This window comes from Zosterops lateralis, assembly GCF_965231275.1.
Source record: "Zosterops lateralis genome assembly, chromosome: 2".
Lineage (NCBI taxonomy): Eukaryota > Metazoa > Chordata > Aves > Passeriformes > Zosteropidae > Zosterops > Zosterops lateralis.
Window position 1 is genome coordinate 63,704,442 of NC_139763.1, and position 16,263 is coordinate 63,720,704.

A 16,263-nucleotide genomic window follows, 5' to 3' on the forward strand; every position below is an offset into this window, starting at 1 on the left:
CTTCATGGCCCCAAAGACAAGGTGCTCTCTTCTCCATGCACTCAGAAAAAATAACTCTATTTACTGGCGGATTAGCAGGTATCCCCAGGAGAGCTGATTTGGGTGGGTTTTGTTTCTTTAACTGTGAGGAGCTGGGCTGTGATGCCATGACTGGGCTGGTGTCTGTCCTGCAGCCAAGAAACTGTTCCTACCTGTTGCCTTCGTGGTCAGGTGCTGGTTGTGTCCAACTACTTGTCAAAGCTCAGCATGCTGGAGGTGTCTGCTGGCACAGTGTGGCGGTTAAAATATGCGGGTTACATTTTTGGCCATGGCACAATGACATTTGGAAATTTCATTCCCAAACCTGTGCCTGGGGGAGAGGCTCTGAAGAAAAGCACACCCTATCCCATGGCCCTGTGGGCATCACTACCAACCTGCAAAACTGGTACACCGAGGGAGGGAGGGGGTTGAGACCGGGTGGGACACCTGGCCATGCCTGATATTCCGTGCCACAGCAAGGATCTGCAGTCTCGCAGACAGCAAGGGCAGTGCGGAGCTTTCCTGGGCCCATGCTCAGCAGCAAAGCCCTTCCGGCGGCTGCCAGTGCCCGTAGGGAGATGGAAACTGCCACGGGGCTCTTGTAGCAGCGGTGACCCGGCAAGGCACGCCGCCACCTCACAGCGCTGGCACCCCACTCGTCCCCAGTGTGCCGTCATTACCGAGCCAGGTGTGGGGAGCTGCCGCCCGCTGGGCCATGGCTGGCGCTACACCCCCGGCACAGGCTGTCCCCGTGCTGCCACTCAGTGTGACACAGCCTGAGGTGGGAAAGGTTATTTTTACCCTTTTTTGGAAAGCCTTTGCAACCAACGCCATAGGAAGGGGGTGGGTTGTTTAATTATTTTTCCTCCTTTCCCATTCCTTGAAAGAGAGGCCAGCTCAAGGCAGGCGCTGTGGAGCAGGATCATGAGTCAGGAAGGTTGGGCTCACTGCCTGCCTCTCCCTGGGGTTCTTAGGGGAGCTGGACCAAGTCACAGCCCTGTGAGACCCTTGGCTTAGAGCTGAACCACACGGCCAAAACTACTAACCTTGTTTTGGGTTTCCCCTTAGCCTGATCCCATGATGCCTGCCCAGCACCATCTGTGCTCAGAGCTGGCTTGGGCTGCTGGTACCTTGTGGCCTTATACAACAGACCCTGAGGGATCAGAACCTTTGCTGGCGGCAAGGCTTCCCTTCAGCAGGGGCTGGGATGGTAGGGACTTTAGCTCCTTCTCTTCCCCAGGCCACAGCAGCTCTTGCTCACTGGGTTGCCTCTCACCATGGCACTGAACTTCCCACTGGAGGTTCTGGGACACCTTATACTCAGTCCATGAAAACCTGGATCTTTATGCAAGAATGCTTAGTAAAGGAGGGAGAGAGTTGTGCACAATTCCCTTTTATGTCACAGAGACTAAAACCTGTATCTTCTCTGCCTCATAACAGCTTTTACTGCCAGGCATAAGATGTTCTGCAGCAAGGTACTTTCAGCCAAAATGTTGAAGTGCTTCTACTTCAGAAAGAGAGATGAAGCATTTGTTGGCCCAGAGAGAAAGCTTCTCTACTGACCAAACACCACTGCACCCCTTGGAAAGAGGCCTGGGTTCTCTTAGCCCTGCTCCAATTTCACAAGCAAGAGCAAAGCACATGCTAGAGAACAAATGGGATCTGGATCTCCTCTCCCTTTTATGAGTGCTGTTATCATTAGATAACAGCAGAGGCCCAAGTCATTCTTTCCTTCTCATCTGATCTTGTCTCTGGAGAATGCAGATTAAGAGGCTCAAGCGGTCTTAACGCCCACATTTGTGGAAGGCCAAAGTCCTTGGCCTCTCCCAGGTTCACACCTGCTGCTGTACACACCAGGACACTCTGGGGAGCCTGTGGCTGCTTCTAATCAGATGTTCCTGATTTCAGCACAAGCTGCCCGAATCCCATGACAGAAGCTTATGGTTCAAAGATTCCTGGCACTCTGCTGTATTAAATAAGGTTTGACATTGCAGGATCGTACATCTTATGTTGGCAGAGATTCATTCATGCAATCCAAACCCCCTGAATGCTGTGTGCAGAATGGAATGGAGAGGCTTCCTGGAGCTTCTTTATCTTTCTAGTTTACAATCTTCTTTCCTGCCTTCATTCTGATGAATCATGTCCTGCAATCACACAGCGCCCCTCAGATGGTAATTTCAGATAAATTGTGAGCTCCTGGTGGGAGCGCACCCTTAGGCAGAAGAAGCACCTTGACTGAATTAACCAAAGGAAATTGGGAGTTCTATCATTATTTCAAAGTCGCATTAGAAAAGACCTCATTTTCATTTAATTAGGGATGTGTCCCCACCTGCTGTGAAATATTATTATGGGGCTTAATTTCATCTTCACTGATTTTTATGCTTTTTTTTCTTTCAAAGATCTAAGCAAGTTGAGCTTGGGGAAAGACTCTACTTTGAGATGTGTTGTGTGATCTACTGCAGGGCCAGCTTCTGGTAAGACAAGCTGCAAGGGTCCTGGCATGTGTCATTTTACCTGTAAGACCACTTCTTTCCCCCACTCTTGCAGACACACACAGATCCCCTTTTCCACAAGCCCTCCTTACCACTTACTTTCCCAGGTGGTCCAAAGACTCCTTGCCCTGGAAAAGGCTTCCTTCACAGGGCTGGGACCCATCATTGTTCCCTGTTGGCTTGACACATCTCTGCCTATGCAGACACCAGGGTGTAACCTCACTCCTCATGTTACTGCCAGGTTTGGGTCTCTTCGAGTGCTCCTCTGTGTCCACACCACACAGACAAAGTGCTCACAGTTTTAGACTCTCTGAGCACCTCTGTGTGGGTCCCGCTCACTTTGTCAAGGGCAGGCATTCCCCAGCAGCACACCATGAGACACTTTTTCCTAGCACGGGCTGGAAGCTCAGTGTTCTCATGTGACCAGAGGCTGAGGCCAATGGACACGTGTCTCTGTGTTAATCCAGCCCTGGAGACCTGCCCCACCCCAGGAGCTCAGAACACAGCCAAGCACCCTTCACATTCAGGCTCCAAATCTTAAACGGCTTCAAGGACTGCAATTCCAGAGACACTCCCTTATCGACCTGCAAGTGACCACTGCCAGCAAACACCACCCGCAGGGTGGGATGAGCCTCGTGGCCAGGCTAAGCTGGGCTGGAGCTGGGGTTGCCAGACCCCTGCCAGCCAGGGCTGCAGAGGTGATGCTTCAGAGAGCATTGGCTCTGAAGGCAGTGCTCAGCCCTCTCCATCTGCTGAAACCAGCTGGCAAAGGAGAGAAGGAATTTAGCACTGTATGGAGTCTGGCTATCCAGAAAGGCAAGAGAGAAAAAAAACAACCAGAGACAGAAATAAAGGGTGATCAGTAATTATGCCTTTAATAGTTTGTAAATATTTTTTTTTAATTCCAGGCAACTAAGATGTACATTTGTTGTGTGTATCTGACATCTGAAAAAAACCAAAACATGAGACCACAATCTGTTCTGTTTCTTCCCTTTTCTAAAGCACATAAATTAAAGTATCAGTCACCTCAATATACACCAGTTTAATGAAAGAAAAGGGCTTGTTCTGTTTTTACAATTCAGTGTCACCTATTACCTGAAGCATTAGCTAGAGTTTTAGCTAGAGAACTTTCTTACAAAAAATAGGAAAACTCAGAACTTAGGCTGTCCAGAAAAATCCAAGAAATTTCCACTCCCTGCTCTCAAACTTCACTTCCTAATAAAGCATCAGAATAACATTTTCCTGTTCAAAAAAAAAAAGACCCCAAGAACTCTTCACACCAGGGAATCACTGCCTGTACCGTAGAGCTTATTAAACTCAAAACATTAATAGTGCAACAACCTTCTGTTCTACAACTTTAACACAGAACCTGAATTCATGTCAGGATGAACAAGGACAGAAAATACCTGACTACAAGTGGCCTTTGGTGCCTGTTGCTGCTCAGTGGCCTCCCCGGCTCGGTATCCAGTAAATGCTCTCAGCTGTGACAGCACCTGCAGGCTCAGGGACCTCGGCCCACTCAGCAGATCTGGCTGAGGACTTTTCATGATTCCCTTGCTGAACTCAGCTCAACCCCACCTCATACAGCCAGGACTGGAATTCAGATGGAAAGACACTAAAGACCCTCCTCTCACTCTGGTGCTGAGGCAAAGCCCTTGTCACAATTCAGCCAAGTAGCTCCAGCTACCACCCAATATTCTTGACTATGGATGGTTTCCTTAGGTAAGGGATCACTTAATTGGAAATACAGCATGGCCTTTGATTGGGGGGGCTTGCCCTTGCCTTTTCCCATTACAGGGCACATGAGCACCATGTACATGGGGTTGCTCCTCATGAGACTGCTTGGGGGCTGGTAGGAAAAGCCTGTGCTCTAGCACAAGATAGATCACACACAGGGAAATGAGAGTTAGGCAGTAACAGCTCAGATGGCTGATATATCCATCTGTTCTCTAGCATGGAATAGAAAATCTCTGATCTAGGGGGGAAAAAAAGATGAAAGAACACAAAATGAAGCAAAAATGTGACCTTTTCTGCTTTTTCATCTTCTGTAGTTTTGACTAAAGAACCTGACCTGTAAGTGCAGCTAACTCCAGAGACCAATGTACTCTTTCACAGTCTTGTGTGTGTGCAGCGCTAGAACCAAGTCACAACTACAGGTGTGAAGGAACAACATCACAGTTCTCAGAAGACCTGCTCTGTGCACTTGCCAGTGCTTGAGTTTGCTGATAAAGTTAAGCAAAGAGGTTCATTCTTCTTGAGCACAAAAAAAAAAAAAAAAATCTGTCAAACCAGCTTCTAGTACAGAGAGATTCTAAACTGACATAAATAATTATAGTCTTGATTTAAAATAATATATTATTCTAGATTTTTGGTTTTTTAGTTCTCATGTAAAACCCCTATACTCTTGACATTTAGGAACAAAGACAAAATAAAAACCAGGCACTTGCTGTGCCTTCTCAAGCACTATTGTGGTGTTTAAGGGACACAGAGGAACTTAACATTTGAGATTAATGCCTACAGTGGAAAACAAGAGGTGTTCTTCATGCCGTTGGCTTTTTCAAGTCTCGGATTTGCTTAATCAGGTAGTTCTTCTCATCAGTGAATTGTTCGTCATCCGTCCTTTCTTTCTGGAAATTGCTCAGAAACTCAATTAGCTTGGGCTGGTTTTTCAACAGGATCTCCACAATAGGCTGTGTTTTGTTTGGACTGGCCACAAAAACCTAACATGCAAACAAATCAGGTACAGAGAGGCAGTGAGGGGGTGGGGACAGAGAGAGATAGAGGAACATCAGTCACAACATCCCCATAAGTTACTTTCTAACAAGTCAGCTGAAGGCTGGCAGGCAGATGCTCTACTGCTACACGCCTTGTCCCAAGGCAGTTAGACAGGAGTTCAAATACGTTGGTTCCACAGCAAAACTATGCCTGTGTGTGGTATCGCTTCCCTTTAATTTTGCTCTTTGGTGATAAAAACTTGACTGAAAACCCACCTGTTGAGAGGGAGCTATCAATTCCCAGCCTCTTCTCACCCACAAGACAAATACACAGAAATTAATTTTCAGGAGAACGGAAAAGCTTCGTGTCAGTATTGATATCATTTCCATATTAAACCAGGCCTTAAATTAGACTTGCCAGTTTTGTTTTGGTTTGGAAAAATATGTCAGAGGCCTCATTTCCCTCTGCCTAATCCATTCATGGGAGCATGGAAACTTACAGCAGCAGGAGCAGGAGGGTTGTGGTGTGCCCAGCACCTTTGCAGCCCTGGCTGACCAGAGGAGGGTGGCAATGCAGGAAGGTGACATGAGACACAGATACTCACCTGGCACAGCCAGCCCAGCACTCTGTCCATTGAAGAACAATGCTCTGATTTTTCCTTCTGTAATCACTAAAGCTGCAGTTTTCCAGCTCTGAACGTGACCCCTCATGCCACGACAGTTTCTTTAACATTTGCTCTGGGTTAAGTGCAAACCTAAGGTTCCAAAGAGTGGCAGTGAAAGGCTCTTTTCAGGGACCTCAGGATGCCACAGAGCTCTGGGGACATGGGTCAGGAGGGGCAGATGGGGCTCGCGGTGGGAACACACGTGCAGCGCACCCCGGCCACCCCGGAGCAGCTCCCACATCTGGCTCGCACCGAGGTTACCATGGCTGGTCAACAAACAGCGTCTGAGCGCTTGTGCAACGACAGAAATAACTCCAGTTATTCTCTACCCAATGAGAAGAAATTAAAGATGGACAGAACTGGAAAGTGTCCAGCTTCCCTCCAAGCCTGTCCAAACCAGAATGAAAACAAACATCTGCTGACAGTACAGAATGGCATGTTGTCCTGCCGAGCACAGGCGGCACCACCACTGGCTCCCAATCCAGGGCTCTTCTGCAGGTCCCTTTGTCTCCCCTGAGGTTGTGCCCACAGGAAAACTGGGGCCACATCCAGCTGCTCAGGGAGGAGCTGTGCTACCTGATGAGGATCACGCACTCTGTCCTGGGGGTCTGTGATACAGCCTCTTGTCCTTAAGACAGCACCTGGTAAAGGCTGGGGCGAAGTTCAGACTGGACCCACCATTAGGCATCATACTCTAAAATCACAGGACGTTATACAAGTGGTGGGGAAAGTGCCACATCAGGGAAGCATGTGGAAGGAGTGCTCAACACACACCAACAGCATCCCACTGAGTACTTCTGCCCAAACAGGAAGGCAGAAGTACTTTTTCATTCACAAAGTTGAGGCAAAGCATCTGCTCTTAAACCCTGGGATCCTGATGCTAGAATACTCTTAATCTTTGTCTATGCTTTTCTCTCCTCTGGATCCCTCTCCCTCAGGCTGCTCCTAGGAGTCCCTGCTGCAAGGTACTTTGCCCTCTGCTGTGCAGAAAGAGCTGCAACCTCTGCCATGCTGGTGAACACTCCCCAAGTGTATTACAAAGTTTTCCTTGATCTAGTGTCCAGGCCATGGTCCCAGTGACAGTACGCTATTTAGTTATTTACACAGGCCTCCACCTTGCCCTTCCCTAATTACCCTGAGCGATCATCCTGAATGATTCCTTTTTATTCCCACTTGCCACCTAAAACTTATCAAGTGGAGCACTAACGGCCTTCACTCCCAAGTATCCCTTCAGAGGAGCCACTTTCCTGCACAATGCCCAAAGTACTCACAGGGACACATCTGCCTATGAGTGGGGTGGCCAGTTCACAGCTCTCACTACACCTGAGGGACTCTCAACAGCTGCAGCATCTGAGAGCAGCATCTCCTCCTTTGCAAATAACTTTGATACACTGCTATTGATGCATTGGTTTCCCTTAGACTTAGAGAAAAAGGTTTAGGGGATGTAAATCTGAACATACTTTACAGCTTTCCAGTCTCTGTTTTATCTAGGGAACATGCATATTGAGATCTCCTGAGTGTGGACATTTAGCTCTGGATGAGGCTGCAGCACTTCATGCTCTCAGCTGGAGCAGCCCCAGGATGCAGCTCCTTGTGTGCTGACCTACAGCAGATGAACATGTTGATAGAAGACAGATACTTCCAGGATTTGGACTATGATAAGCCCCTAGTCATCTGGATGAGCTGCCTTGGGGAAAAGCAGGGTGTAAGCCTACAGGCAGAGACTTACAGATCTTCATAAGAACTTTTTATTTTGGAGTCTAGTTCCCCCTTGGTGACGAGGTGAAGAAACCATCAAATGCATTGGCAGGACCCACATGTTCAGAAATCATCTGATGACAATGCAAATGGAAGCCATCAAAGAAGACCTGACCTTGAAGTGCTGAACATCTTCCTTCAAGGAATATTAGGCCTCCCTAGTATTTGTCTGAAGGGTGACTCTCAAAATGAAGAAATCTAAATAATTCTTCTTGTAAAAACTCTCTGCTGTGCAAACAGAACTGGAAGGTTGGTGGTAGACCTAGTAAATAGCATTTCATATTGGATCTACCACTGGCATTACCATAGCAAATAATAAAGAACTTAGTTTCATAGAAGCCATCACATCCTGTTTATCTTCCTGCTCAATTATTTATAGATTACAATCTTCCCCTTGCAAAACTGACAAAGTGAACATTCAAACAAAGATCATCTCAACTGCCAGTCTTGCTCAGTGTCAACAGGGACTCCTAAAGAGAGAATGTTCAAGGACCAGAACATTCCTGAAATATTATTCAATACTTTGGCTAAACAAACAAAATCAATTCTGCCAGTATCAACTGACCAGTTTCACAGAGCCCAGGAGTAGGACCACCACAAGACTTTATGTTAGAAAGGGTCCCCCTCATTCAGAACTCTGTCTTGGCATAGAGAAGGAGATCAATCCCTAAAAACAAAAGCATTATTAATGCTATCTGGAAGATTTCAACTAAAATGAAGTTGGATCAAACCACAGAGAACTTGGTTTCACCTGTGGTTTTATTATGAATGGATATGTGCTCTAGAGCATTAAATTCAGATAGGTGATAGAGACAGAGACCCAAAATGAAGACAGTACCCACATAAAAATTCCAGCTCTAAATATAGCTGTCTCAAAACAGAGACAGCTCCATTTCATGAGTATTTGCAAAAGGCCTGGAATGAAAATCAACTCTGAAGCTTCAAAAATCGTCCAAAGTGCAATTGTTGCTACCTTCTCCATTAAAAGTTCTAATGTATTTCTTCAAACAAACATCATAACTACTTGATTAGAGAATCTGACCTTATTTCCTTACAATTAATAACCAGGCATTACCATCTTCTGGGGCAACAGCAGAGCAAGAGCAATTACAGGATGCCCTGGACTGAGTATTTTAGGACTTACTCTGGTGTCATGCACAATGTCACTGTCAGGACACTGCACACACAGAACACACATGGTTCATGCTGCTTATAGCACAATGCTTCACATAATAACCCTTACCCTTCATATTATCCAGCTAAGAAACAGAGAGGACATATCCCCACAAACATGGCCTCAGCTTTGTACCAAGAGCAAACTGTCAGTATGGTCAAATTATGTGAGGCCATTTGCAGAGAAAGCTGCAGGAGGTAGCTTGTAATGTGCACGGAAGAGAATGGAAAAATGAAACTGAGGTCACAAAACAGACTGTACCCATTCTATTTTTAGATTTAAACAGTAAAATATATCTTGTTAAATGTCTCCTGAGGAGCAAGAAAGTAGCATAATCCCAGCTCACTGGTGCAGGGTGTTTTCCTCAAAATCAGCAACTTGTGAAATCCAAGAGAGCTGTTCCTACCCTTTGTTTGTGAATATGTGAGGTCAAAGGAATCCCTGCACCACGTTCACATACATCTGAAAGATACAGCCTTCCCTACAGACAGGCAAACTCAAAGTAGGCTTCACAAATGGAGCACATCTCAAACCCACCACAGACCTGGAGAGCCCTTCCCAATATTTGATCCTCAAAGTGTGTGTGCTCAAGACTGACATCTCTCCACTGAAATCACTGCAGAGAAGAACCAGTGACTCTCAAAGCCTACAACTTTAAGTGATCCCCTTGGATTATTTATGCAGAAGGAGGGAAGAGGTGAGGTGTATTAGTTTTGCCTCATGATTAAATACTGGGTAATCCTTATGAATACATTGCCTGGGACATGCAGTTTTAGAAACAGCTGCAGACCTTCAGGAGGGTGCTGCAAGGCAGAAAGTCCATTTTTTTTCAGGCAAAAGAAGAGAAGGGGAGTTAGGAGGAAGATCAACCAGCTCTTAAATGGAGAATGGAATGAGGCACTGCAAGTGGGCACTCTGTCTTCATTTTCCCACTCACAGTTAGTTGGATTATTTAAGTATTCTCAGAGCTTGGGGGTATTGGCATTTTCCACCACAAAATGTTCCTCCAAAATAAGTTTGCACTAGAAGTGCTCATCACTTTAATCTCTATCTTACAGTTTCAAATCTGCAATAATTAGAAATCGCCTGAGGGAGTAAGAGTCATAAGCCTTTTTCTGGGTCAGCTGGGACATGGGAGTGTTGGAATCTGGATGCTTACAAAACAAACAGTTTTTCATTTTAGCTGTGTCTAACTGGTGAAACATCTAAATCAGGTAATTTAAACCCAAATCTTTTGGCAGCCCAGACAGAGCAGCAAGTATCCCCTTCTCAGCAGACCTTTGATTCCAAATCACTGTGGTTACTTTACTGTAATTTCAGCCAGGACTGCATAGGTATTTTGCAAGCATAATTTTAAAATGCAGGCACAGTTTAAAATTTATGAGATTAGAAGCTGAGGACAAGATTCCTCTCCCAGTCACATTAACATGGAATATTACAGCTGACAAGAGAACCAGGCCGAGAGGCACAAACCCAGAAACAGGAGGCAGGGACACTGCAGAACAGGACACAAACAACCAGTCTCTTAAATATATAAGTATTTCAGTAGTTCTCAAGAAGTTAGAACTCAATTTAAGAAATGAAATCAGAGGGAAAAGAGTTTCTCTGACCCTCTCTACAAAGCTAATTCACAATGCAATTTTACAGGGTAGCAAACCCTGTAATGACCCTTCTCCCTGGGGAGGACCTGGATGCTGCTACATCCAAGGAACCCAGATCCTCAGTGAGGAGGACCCTAAAAGAGGAGCTGCTGCACCTCTACAGTTACCAATGTGCTGCTGGTGGTTGTGAATGAGCAATTTCCAGCTGATCAGGTTCTGCTCTGAGTCTGCAGCTCCCCCACAACAGGCACTGCACATGTGAGGCAGTGTGAGGAATGCCATGGGAATGTTTTGGCCCTGCTGAAATGCTGCTCACTGGTACTGCTGGAAAAGACCAACAACATCCCACGGAGGTGTCTGAGGACAGAGTTTGGCCCTTTGAACTGAAGAGACACAACACCACCGTTGCTCATGGTTTGTTTTGCTGGCACTCCAAGGTCCAAACATTATATCCACATGACAGCAACTGCAAGTGGTCAAGCAAGGATGAGCCTGTAATATCCCCACTCTAACTGGAAATGGGATGCAACACAGTGGAAGGGAGGAATAGGAAGGCAGAATGGGAAGAACAGCAATGTGTGACATGGTTGCACACTGGAATCCTTTTACATTATTCCAAGTCCTTTTGAATGCCTCCTAAAATAAGTGAAATCAGCCATTCCCAAGGCCTGGTCCATGCCTATTATTAATTCAGGAACAGCAACTCCTGTCTTTCATAAATAAAAATCTTGCATTTATTCACAGAGTGGCTAAGAAACCCCAGCCCTCTGATACCTTCTCCCCACTGGCTTCTCAAAGGCTGCAAGTGTCTGGAGCCAGACTGCTTGCTTATCTTGGAGCCACACACCTCCTGATAAGGAGGAGGAGTACAAGTTACTCACAGTGGTTCAGCTGACTGGAAGAAGTCAGCGAGGGAACAGCTTACCAAACTGCTTATTTCCCAAAAGGAATTTTCTTTTAATCCTCCTTGAAGCTTTATTTTTTTTTCTTTTAGAAAACTAAAAGCTTTTTTGAGAAGCTGTACATTCTCTAAGTCTCCACACTGAAGACCTGAAAGCTTTTATTCCAAATCAGAAATGGCATAAGTGCAAAACTTAACAAGTCACCCTGAATTTGTGGAGGGTGTTGTAACCTCTTTCCACAGTCATTTGGTGTTATCTGGTATCTTTCTTAGCCAACTTAGGGAAGAATATCCTTAGAGGCTCAAAATTCCTCTTCTGATAATCTTTAACAACTCTATTTATAGTTTGAAATTAACATGTTCATTCCAAATTAGAGTTAGCTTTGCATAACAATCTTACTCACCCTCTATTTGAGAGCAGACAATTCTTTTGATAGGAAAATGGTAAACTTCTAACTTATTAACATTGATCATCATGAAAAAAGGGACACTGGTTGGGTCTGGTAATTGTTTAACACTGCATTAATGTCACTGCAAAATGATGGAAGGATAAAACTCACTTCAAGCTCAGGTTTACCAAACCTTTTTAATACCTTTAAAAACACATTGCATTTGCACTGATGTCCAGCACCAGCACCATCTACTTTTAATCTTAAGGTAGAGTTTTATGACCTTTTTTATCTTTACCCAGAATCACATGGTAAAATGATCCAGAAGTGGGGAGAAGGTCCCCTGGATACTACCTAGAAGTTGTGTATTTTGTTATCTGTAGCTTATGGCTACTTGACTGACCACCCCCAGCTCGAACCAAAATGATGCTGCTTTAGGTCTCACCTGAAGGCAGACAAACAGAAATCAGAGGTTGAATGATAGAAACCTTTTCAGTTATGACACTCTCAAACTCTGCAAGTGACTGTAACCCCAACCTTTGCCTTAATTTTCTGGACTTCTTCTTATCCAGCTTGAAAGACTTTTATGAGGAGAAGAGAAAGTCTGCCACCTCTACAACTCATACTAGCTCACCTTGAACACATGGAATGCTTCAAACTGAATGTTGGGGCTTTTATCTCGCAGCAAGTTCATCATTAGCTTCAGGTTTTCTGGTTTGCTGATGTATTTTGTCATGATGGCAAAGTTGTGTCGGTCCAGAATCAGTTCACCTAGAAGCTGTAAGCACATTTAGAAAAAAACACTTTTTTTTTCAGTTCACCACATCATTTTTGAATGCAAAGAAAGCAGCAGCCTATTTCAATATTTGCTTAAGAGGTTTCAATGTCACTAGCTTAAAAAAAAAAAAAGGAACTAGACTTCTTATCATGCAGTGGGTTACTTAACGCCCAATAATGCTCGTCTTCTAAATACTACAGAGAGGGATCCTGCATATGGGCTGGGTGTAATAGGGGCTGGTGTGAGCAGTTGGGACAAAAGCAAGTATAGTACAGCTGTCCCACAAAGACACCCTCATTTCATTCCCATGTTACATTCACACCCCCCTCTGCTTCCATGTGCAGGCCATGATGCACCAGACAGAGATGCCAGTTACTGCCAAGTTCCTCGGAACCCAGATTCTGAACCAAAGCACAGATCGGAGCTCAGAGGAGAAGTGATCATGTTCATTCCATAGAAATGGCCCAGTGCTTCCCCAGAGGGTGCAGGAAAGAGAAGACACAGTGAGCTCTTGTGCATTTCAGGAAGAGCATCCCAAGTCCTTAGTTCTTTTCTCAATGGAAAAATGGCTGCTCCATTACCATACATGCACCTTGATATTCTGCATAACACAGAGCACAAATTTAGGAGGAAAGGGCTGAGAGACTTTACCTTCAAAGATTGTCTCTTTGTTACGTAATTCTCAGAATGAAGGAGTTTTTCATAATCCTCAAAGATCTAGAGTAACAAGAAAACACAAATGCATCAGATTCATGTCCATCCTTCCTTGGTCCCTCTCACCCCAGAGGGGCAGCTGAGGCTGCAGCAGTGCCATCCTCTAACACTTCACTGCAGTGCCAGGCCCAGCTCTTGTGGCCTTTTCTCTTGACTGGTTATCATGCCATGAATTAACACTCAGGAACACTCCTCTTCCAAGTGCTGCAGAGGGGGAATACCACATATGGACTGGATGGAACAGGGCTGGTGTGAGCCAACTGGGACAGAAGTAAGCCAGTGTCTGGACAGCCTTCTCTTACAGAAGGGTGACTGCTGCCAGGACACGTGGATCCAGCACAAAATGTCCACTCACTCATATCATGGTCATGCCTGGCTGTGTGACTTAAGACAACACCCCAAAATGGTGATGGGGCATCCCAAAAGCTCCTTTTGTGAGGTACCACCCCACCTGCCTTCAGCACTCTCACTTGTTAAAGCTCTTTGCCCAGCGAGGGTCACTGGGCGCAAAGTGTGTGCTGGATTTTGCAGGGATAGACCAAGGGGATCTTGTGATCAGGAAGACTGAGAGAGAAGGCTGCAATATGTTCAAACCATCCACCAAACAAGTGGGAAAAATCAACACTGCCATCCAATATTCCCCAATAAAAAAGAAAACAAAAACCTCGCTTAGGCAATAGATATTTAAAAGTTTAAAATGTCAAATGAATGTAGAATGGGGACTGTTCCAGTGCAGTGCTTCAGCAGTAAGAGAAAAGATTAGCAGGGACACTTACTTTGCTCCAGCTAAGCTGCACTAGTGACTCAGCAATAATAAGCCTGCTCTTTATTCAACCTTCATGGCAACCAGAATGAAAGAAATTTGTCTTTATTTCATTTTGGCAATGAAATAAAGAATACCTCAGGTAACATGAAAACATAGCCCACAGTCTAATTCCATGATCTGTATCAATCCAATTTTAGTTGAATCCAATGGAATTTTTCTGACTCACATTTGGTCCAAAAAGGAGCCAAAAAATCAAAGTGAAAAATAGCAGCTAACTAAGGGACTAATTGCCTTAGGAAAATAATAGGAATACTCAAAATTCAGTCCCTCATTTAGGTAAATGGAATTGCCAGTAATGCTAAAACTTGTTTCAGTAACTCTTCTCCTCATTCCCAAAGTACAATAAATAACAGTGGTTTGGCCCTGTTGGTGCTGGGGTATCACAAAGCTGTTTAAAACCTGCACAAGTTTTCTCCCATGATCTATTTACACACAAAGTTTCAGTTCCATTCACACTTGAGGAGATAAAACTTGCTCTTAACCTTGGTGTGTGTCCCCAGGTGAGTGCAGAGGGGGTATCTGCATTTCACAGGCCAGGCATGGATTCTGCTCCAGTACAAAGCAGTGCTTGGTTTTGCAGTTCTATGTGAGGAGTTTGTGCAGAGCACAAAACCCTCTGCACATTTTTTTCCAGCCAAGCATGGATAGATTTTTTTAAAAGTCTTTCAGCATTGATACTTACTACATCATAATTTTGTTCCAGAAATTCTGCCACCAACAATTTGTGTCGTGTTAACAGGTCCTGGGGAAGAACAGAGAAAGGTTACCTGAGAGAGCAAGTGCCTTTGATTGTCCCTTGATTCTCAAGTGTATTTCGGCACTTTTGATCAGAAGGCATTTACAACATTATTTCTATAGACAACACTGCATTCATTATGTGTTTAGTAGGACTTTAGAGAGAACTCTGGTAATGTAATACTAATAGAATTAATTTAGAACTATTCTAATACTCTTTCTTTTTATTCTTGTTTCCCTCTCACCTTTTTTTGTTGTTGATAGGTCAGAGTGCACAGTACTCACACAAAACAGGGATGGGGAAAAGGAAGAAATTAAATAGACTCTTTATGGAGGATGAGTTATGATCTCCAAGCCAAAAGTGATCTACATACTACCCCACAGCTGGGAATGATGCTAAGCCTGAACTGCTATTGCTCATCTCCAAGAATACAACAAAAAAACCTCAAATTCAACCACTGTATATACATTCAACTATTTAATAATGAAAGCTAGACATCAACCTAAGCCAAGCCATCCAGGCTCCCTCCACCTCCACTCCATTCCCTGGAAGGAGTCTCAGGTAAGTGGGATGAGTCCCTTCTGTAGAGCTTTTTCTGCCCAAGGTTGACTTTCTGACACAAAGCACTAGTGGACCTTTCAGAGAGCTGGACAGATTGCCTCCCATTCCAGAAGGGCAACTAATTCAAATTTAAATTTTAAAAAATCCCCACAGAATGGGGATGGATGCTGGTGCTCAGTGACAGAGATGCAAATGTTCAGCTCCAGAAGAAATTGAGTCTTTTTACTGGATGAATAGCTATGAAACGAGTGGCCAGCATGAAGCATTTAAGTATGATTTTTATCTTGCTGGTTCTTTTAAAACATAACATTGATCGCAATAAATGCCTGATGAAGTCCATTCAAGTTGGTATTTTTCAGTGAACCAGTTTCTGCTCTTTTTCATAATCTTTTTCTTGGTTTCCCTGCCCAGGCAGAGACTGAAGCTGATGAGGAGCTCAAGCAGATGGACAGACACGTCCTCACAAATCAAAGAAATCCTTTACATACTAATCCTTTCATTTATTTTTACCATCAATTATAAGAGGAAACCAGAGTGCTACAAAACCCAGTGCCTGTTTTAAATACATCCCTTCATTTAGCAGGATTGCAGTGACAGCAGTTTAAGTGAAACATGTGATTCAGGAGCTTTTATGCAGAGCACTTAGAGGCAAGTACAAGTCATTCAATAGGGGGCACAAATGAAATATAATCCAAAATCAGTTTTTCATAGGAAATGACAAGGAAGTGTGGAGGAGCAGCAGCATTCAGCCAGCCCATTCCAATTGCTGCTTGCACCCTCCACAGCCAGCTTATACCTTGAAATACAAGCCCTTTTCCTCTGCATTTATAACAGTTCTGTTTTCTCTCTGCAGTGCACCTGGATATTTTTAATTAAGACATACATCTTCAGATCATAAAAAATTCCAGTGCTTCCCTACTATAAATATCCTCAGAC

The 16,263-nt window shown here is 44.5% G+C and overlaps 1 protein-coding gene across 5 annotated transcripts in view; it reads right to left on the reverse strand.

Annotated features, from left to right (window-relative positions):
- Positions 1-3,359: 3,359 nt before the first annotated feature.
- Positions 3,360-16,263, reverse strand: part of CAB39L (calcium binding protein 39 like) — a 61,344-nt gene continuing 48,440 nt past the window's right edge. For all 5 annotated transcript variants that reach the window (XM_083855135.1, XM_083855136.1, XM_083855137.1 and 2 more), the window contains 4 exons: positions 14,713-14,772; positions 13,142-13,207; positions 12,347-12,490; positions 3,360-5,230 (listed from right to left, as the gene is read on the reverse strand). In XM_083855135.1, coding sequence (XP_083711261.1) covers positions 5,051-5,230; positions 12,347-12,490; positions 13,142-13,207; positions 14,713-14,772 — 450 coding nt within the window. In that variant the 3' untranslated portion in view covers positions 3,360-5,050. The remainder of the gene's footprint in view (positions 5,231-12,346; positions 12,491-13,141; positions 13,208-14,712; positions 14,773-16,263) is intronic.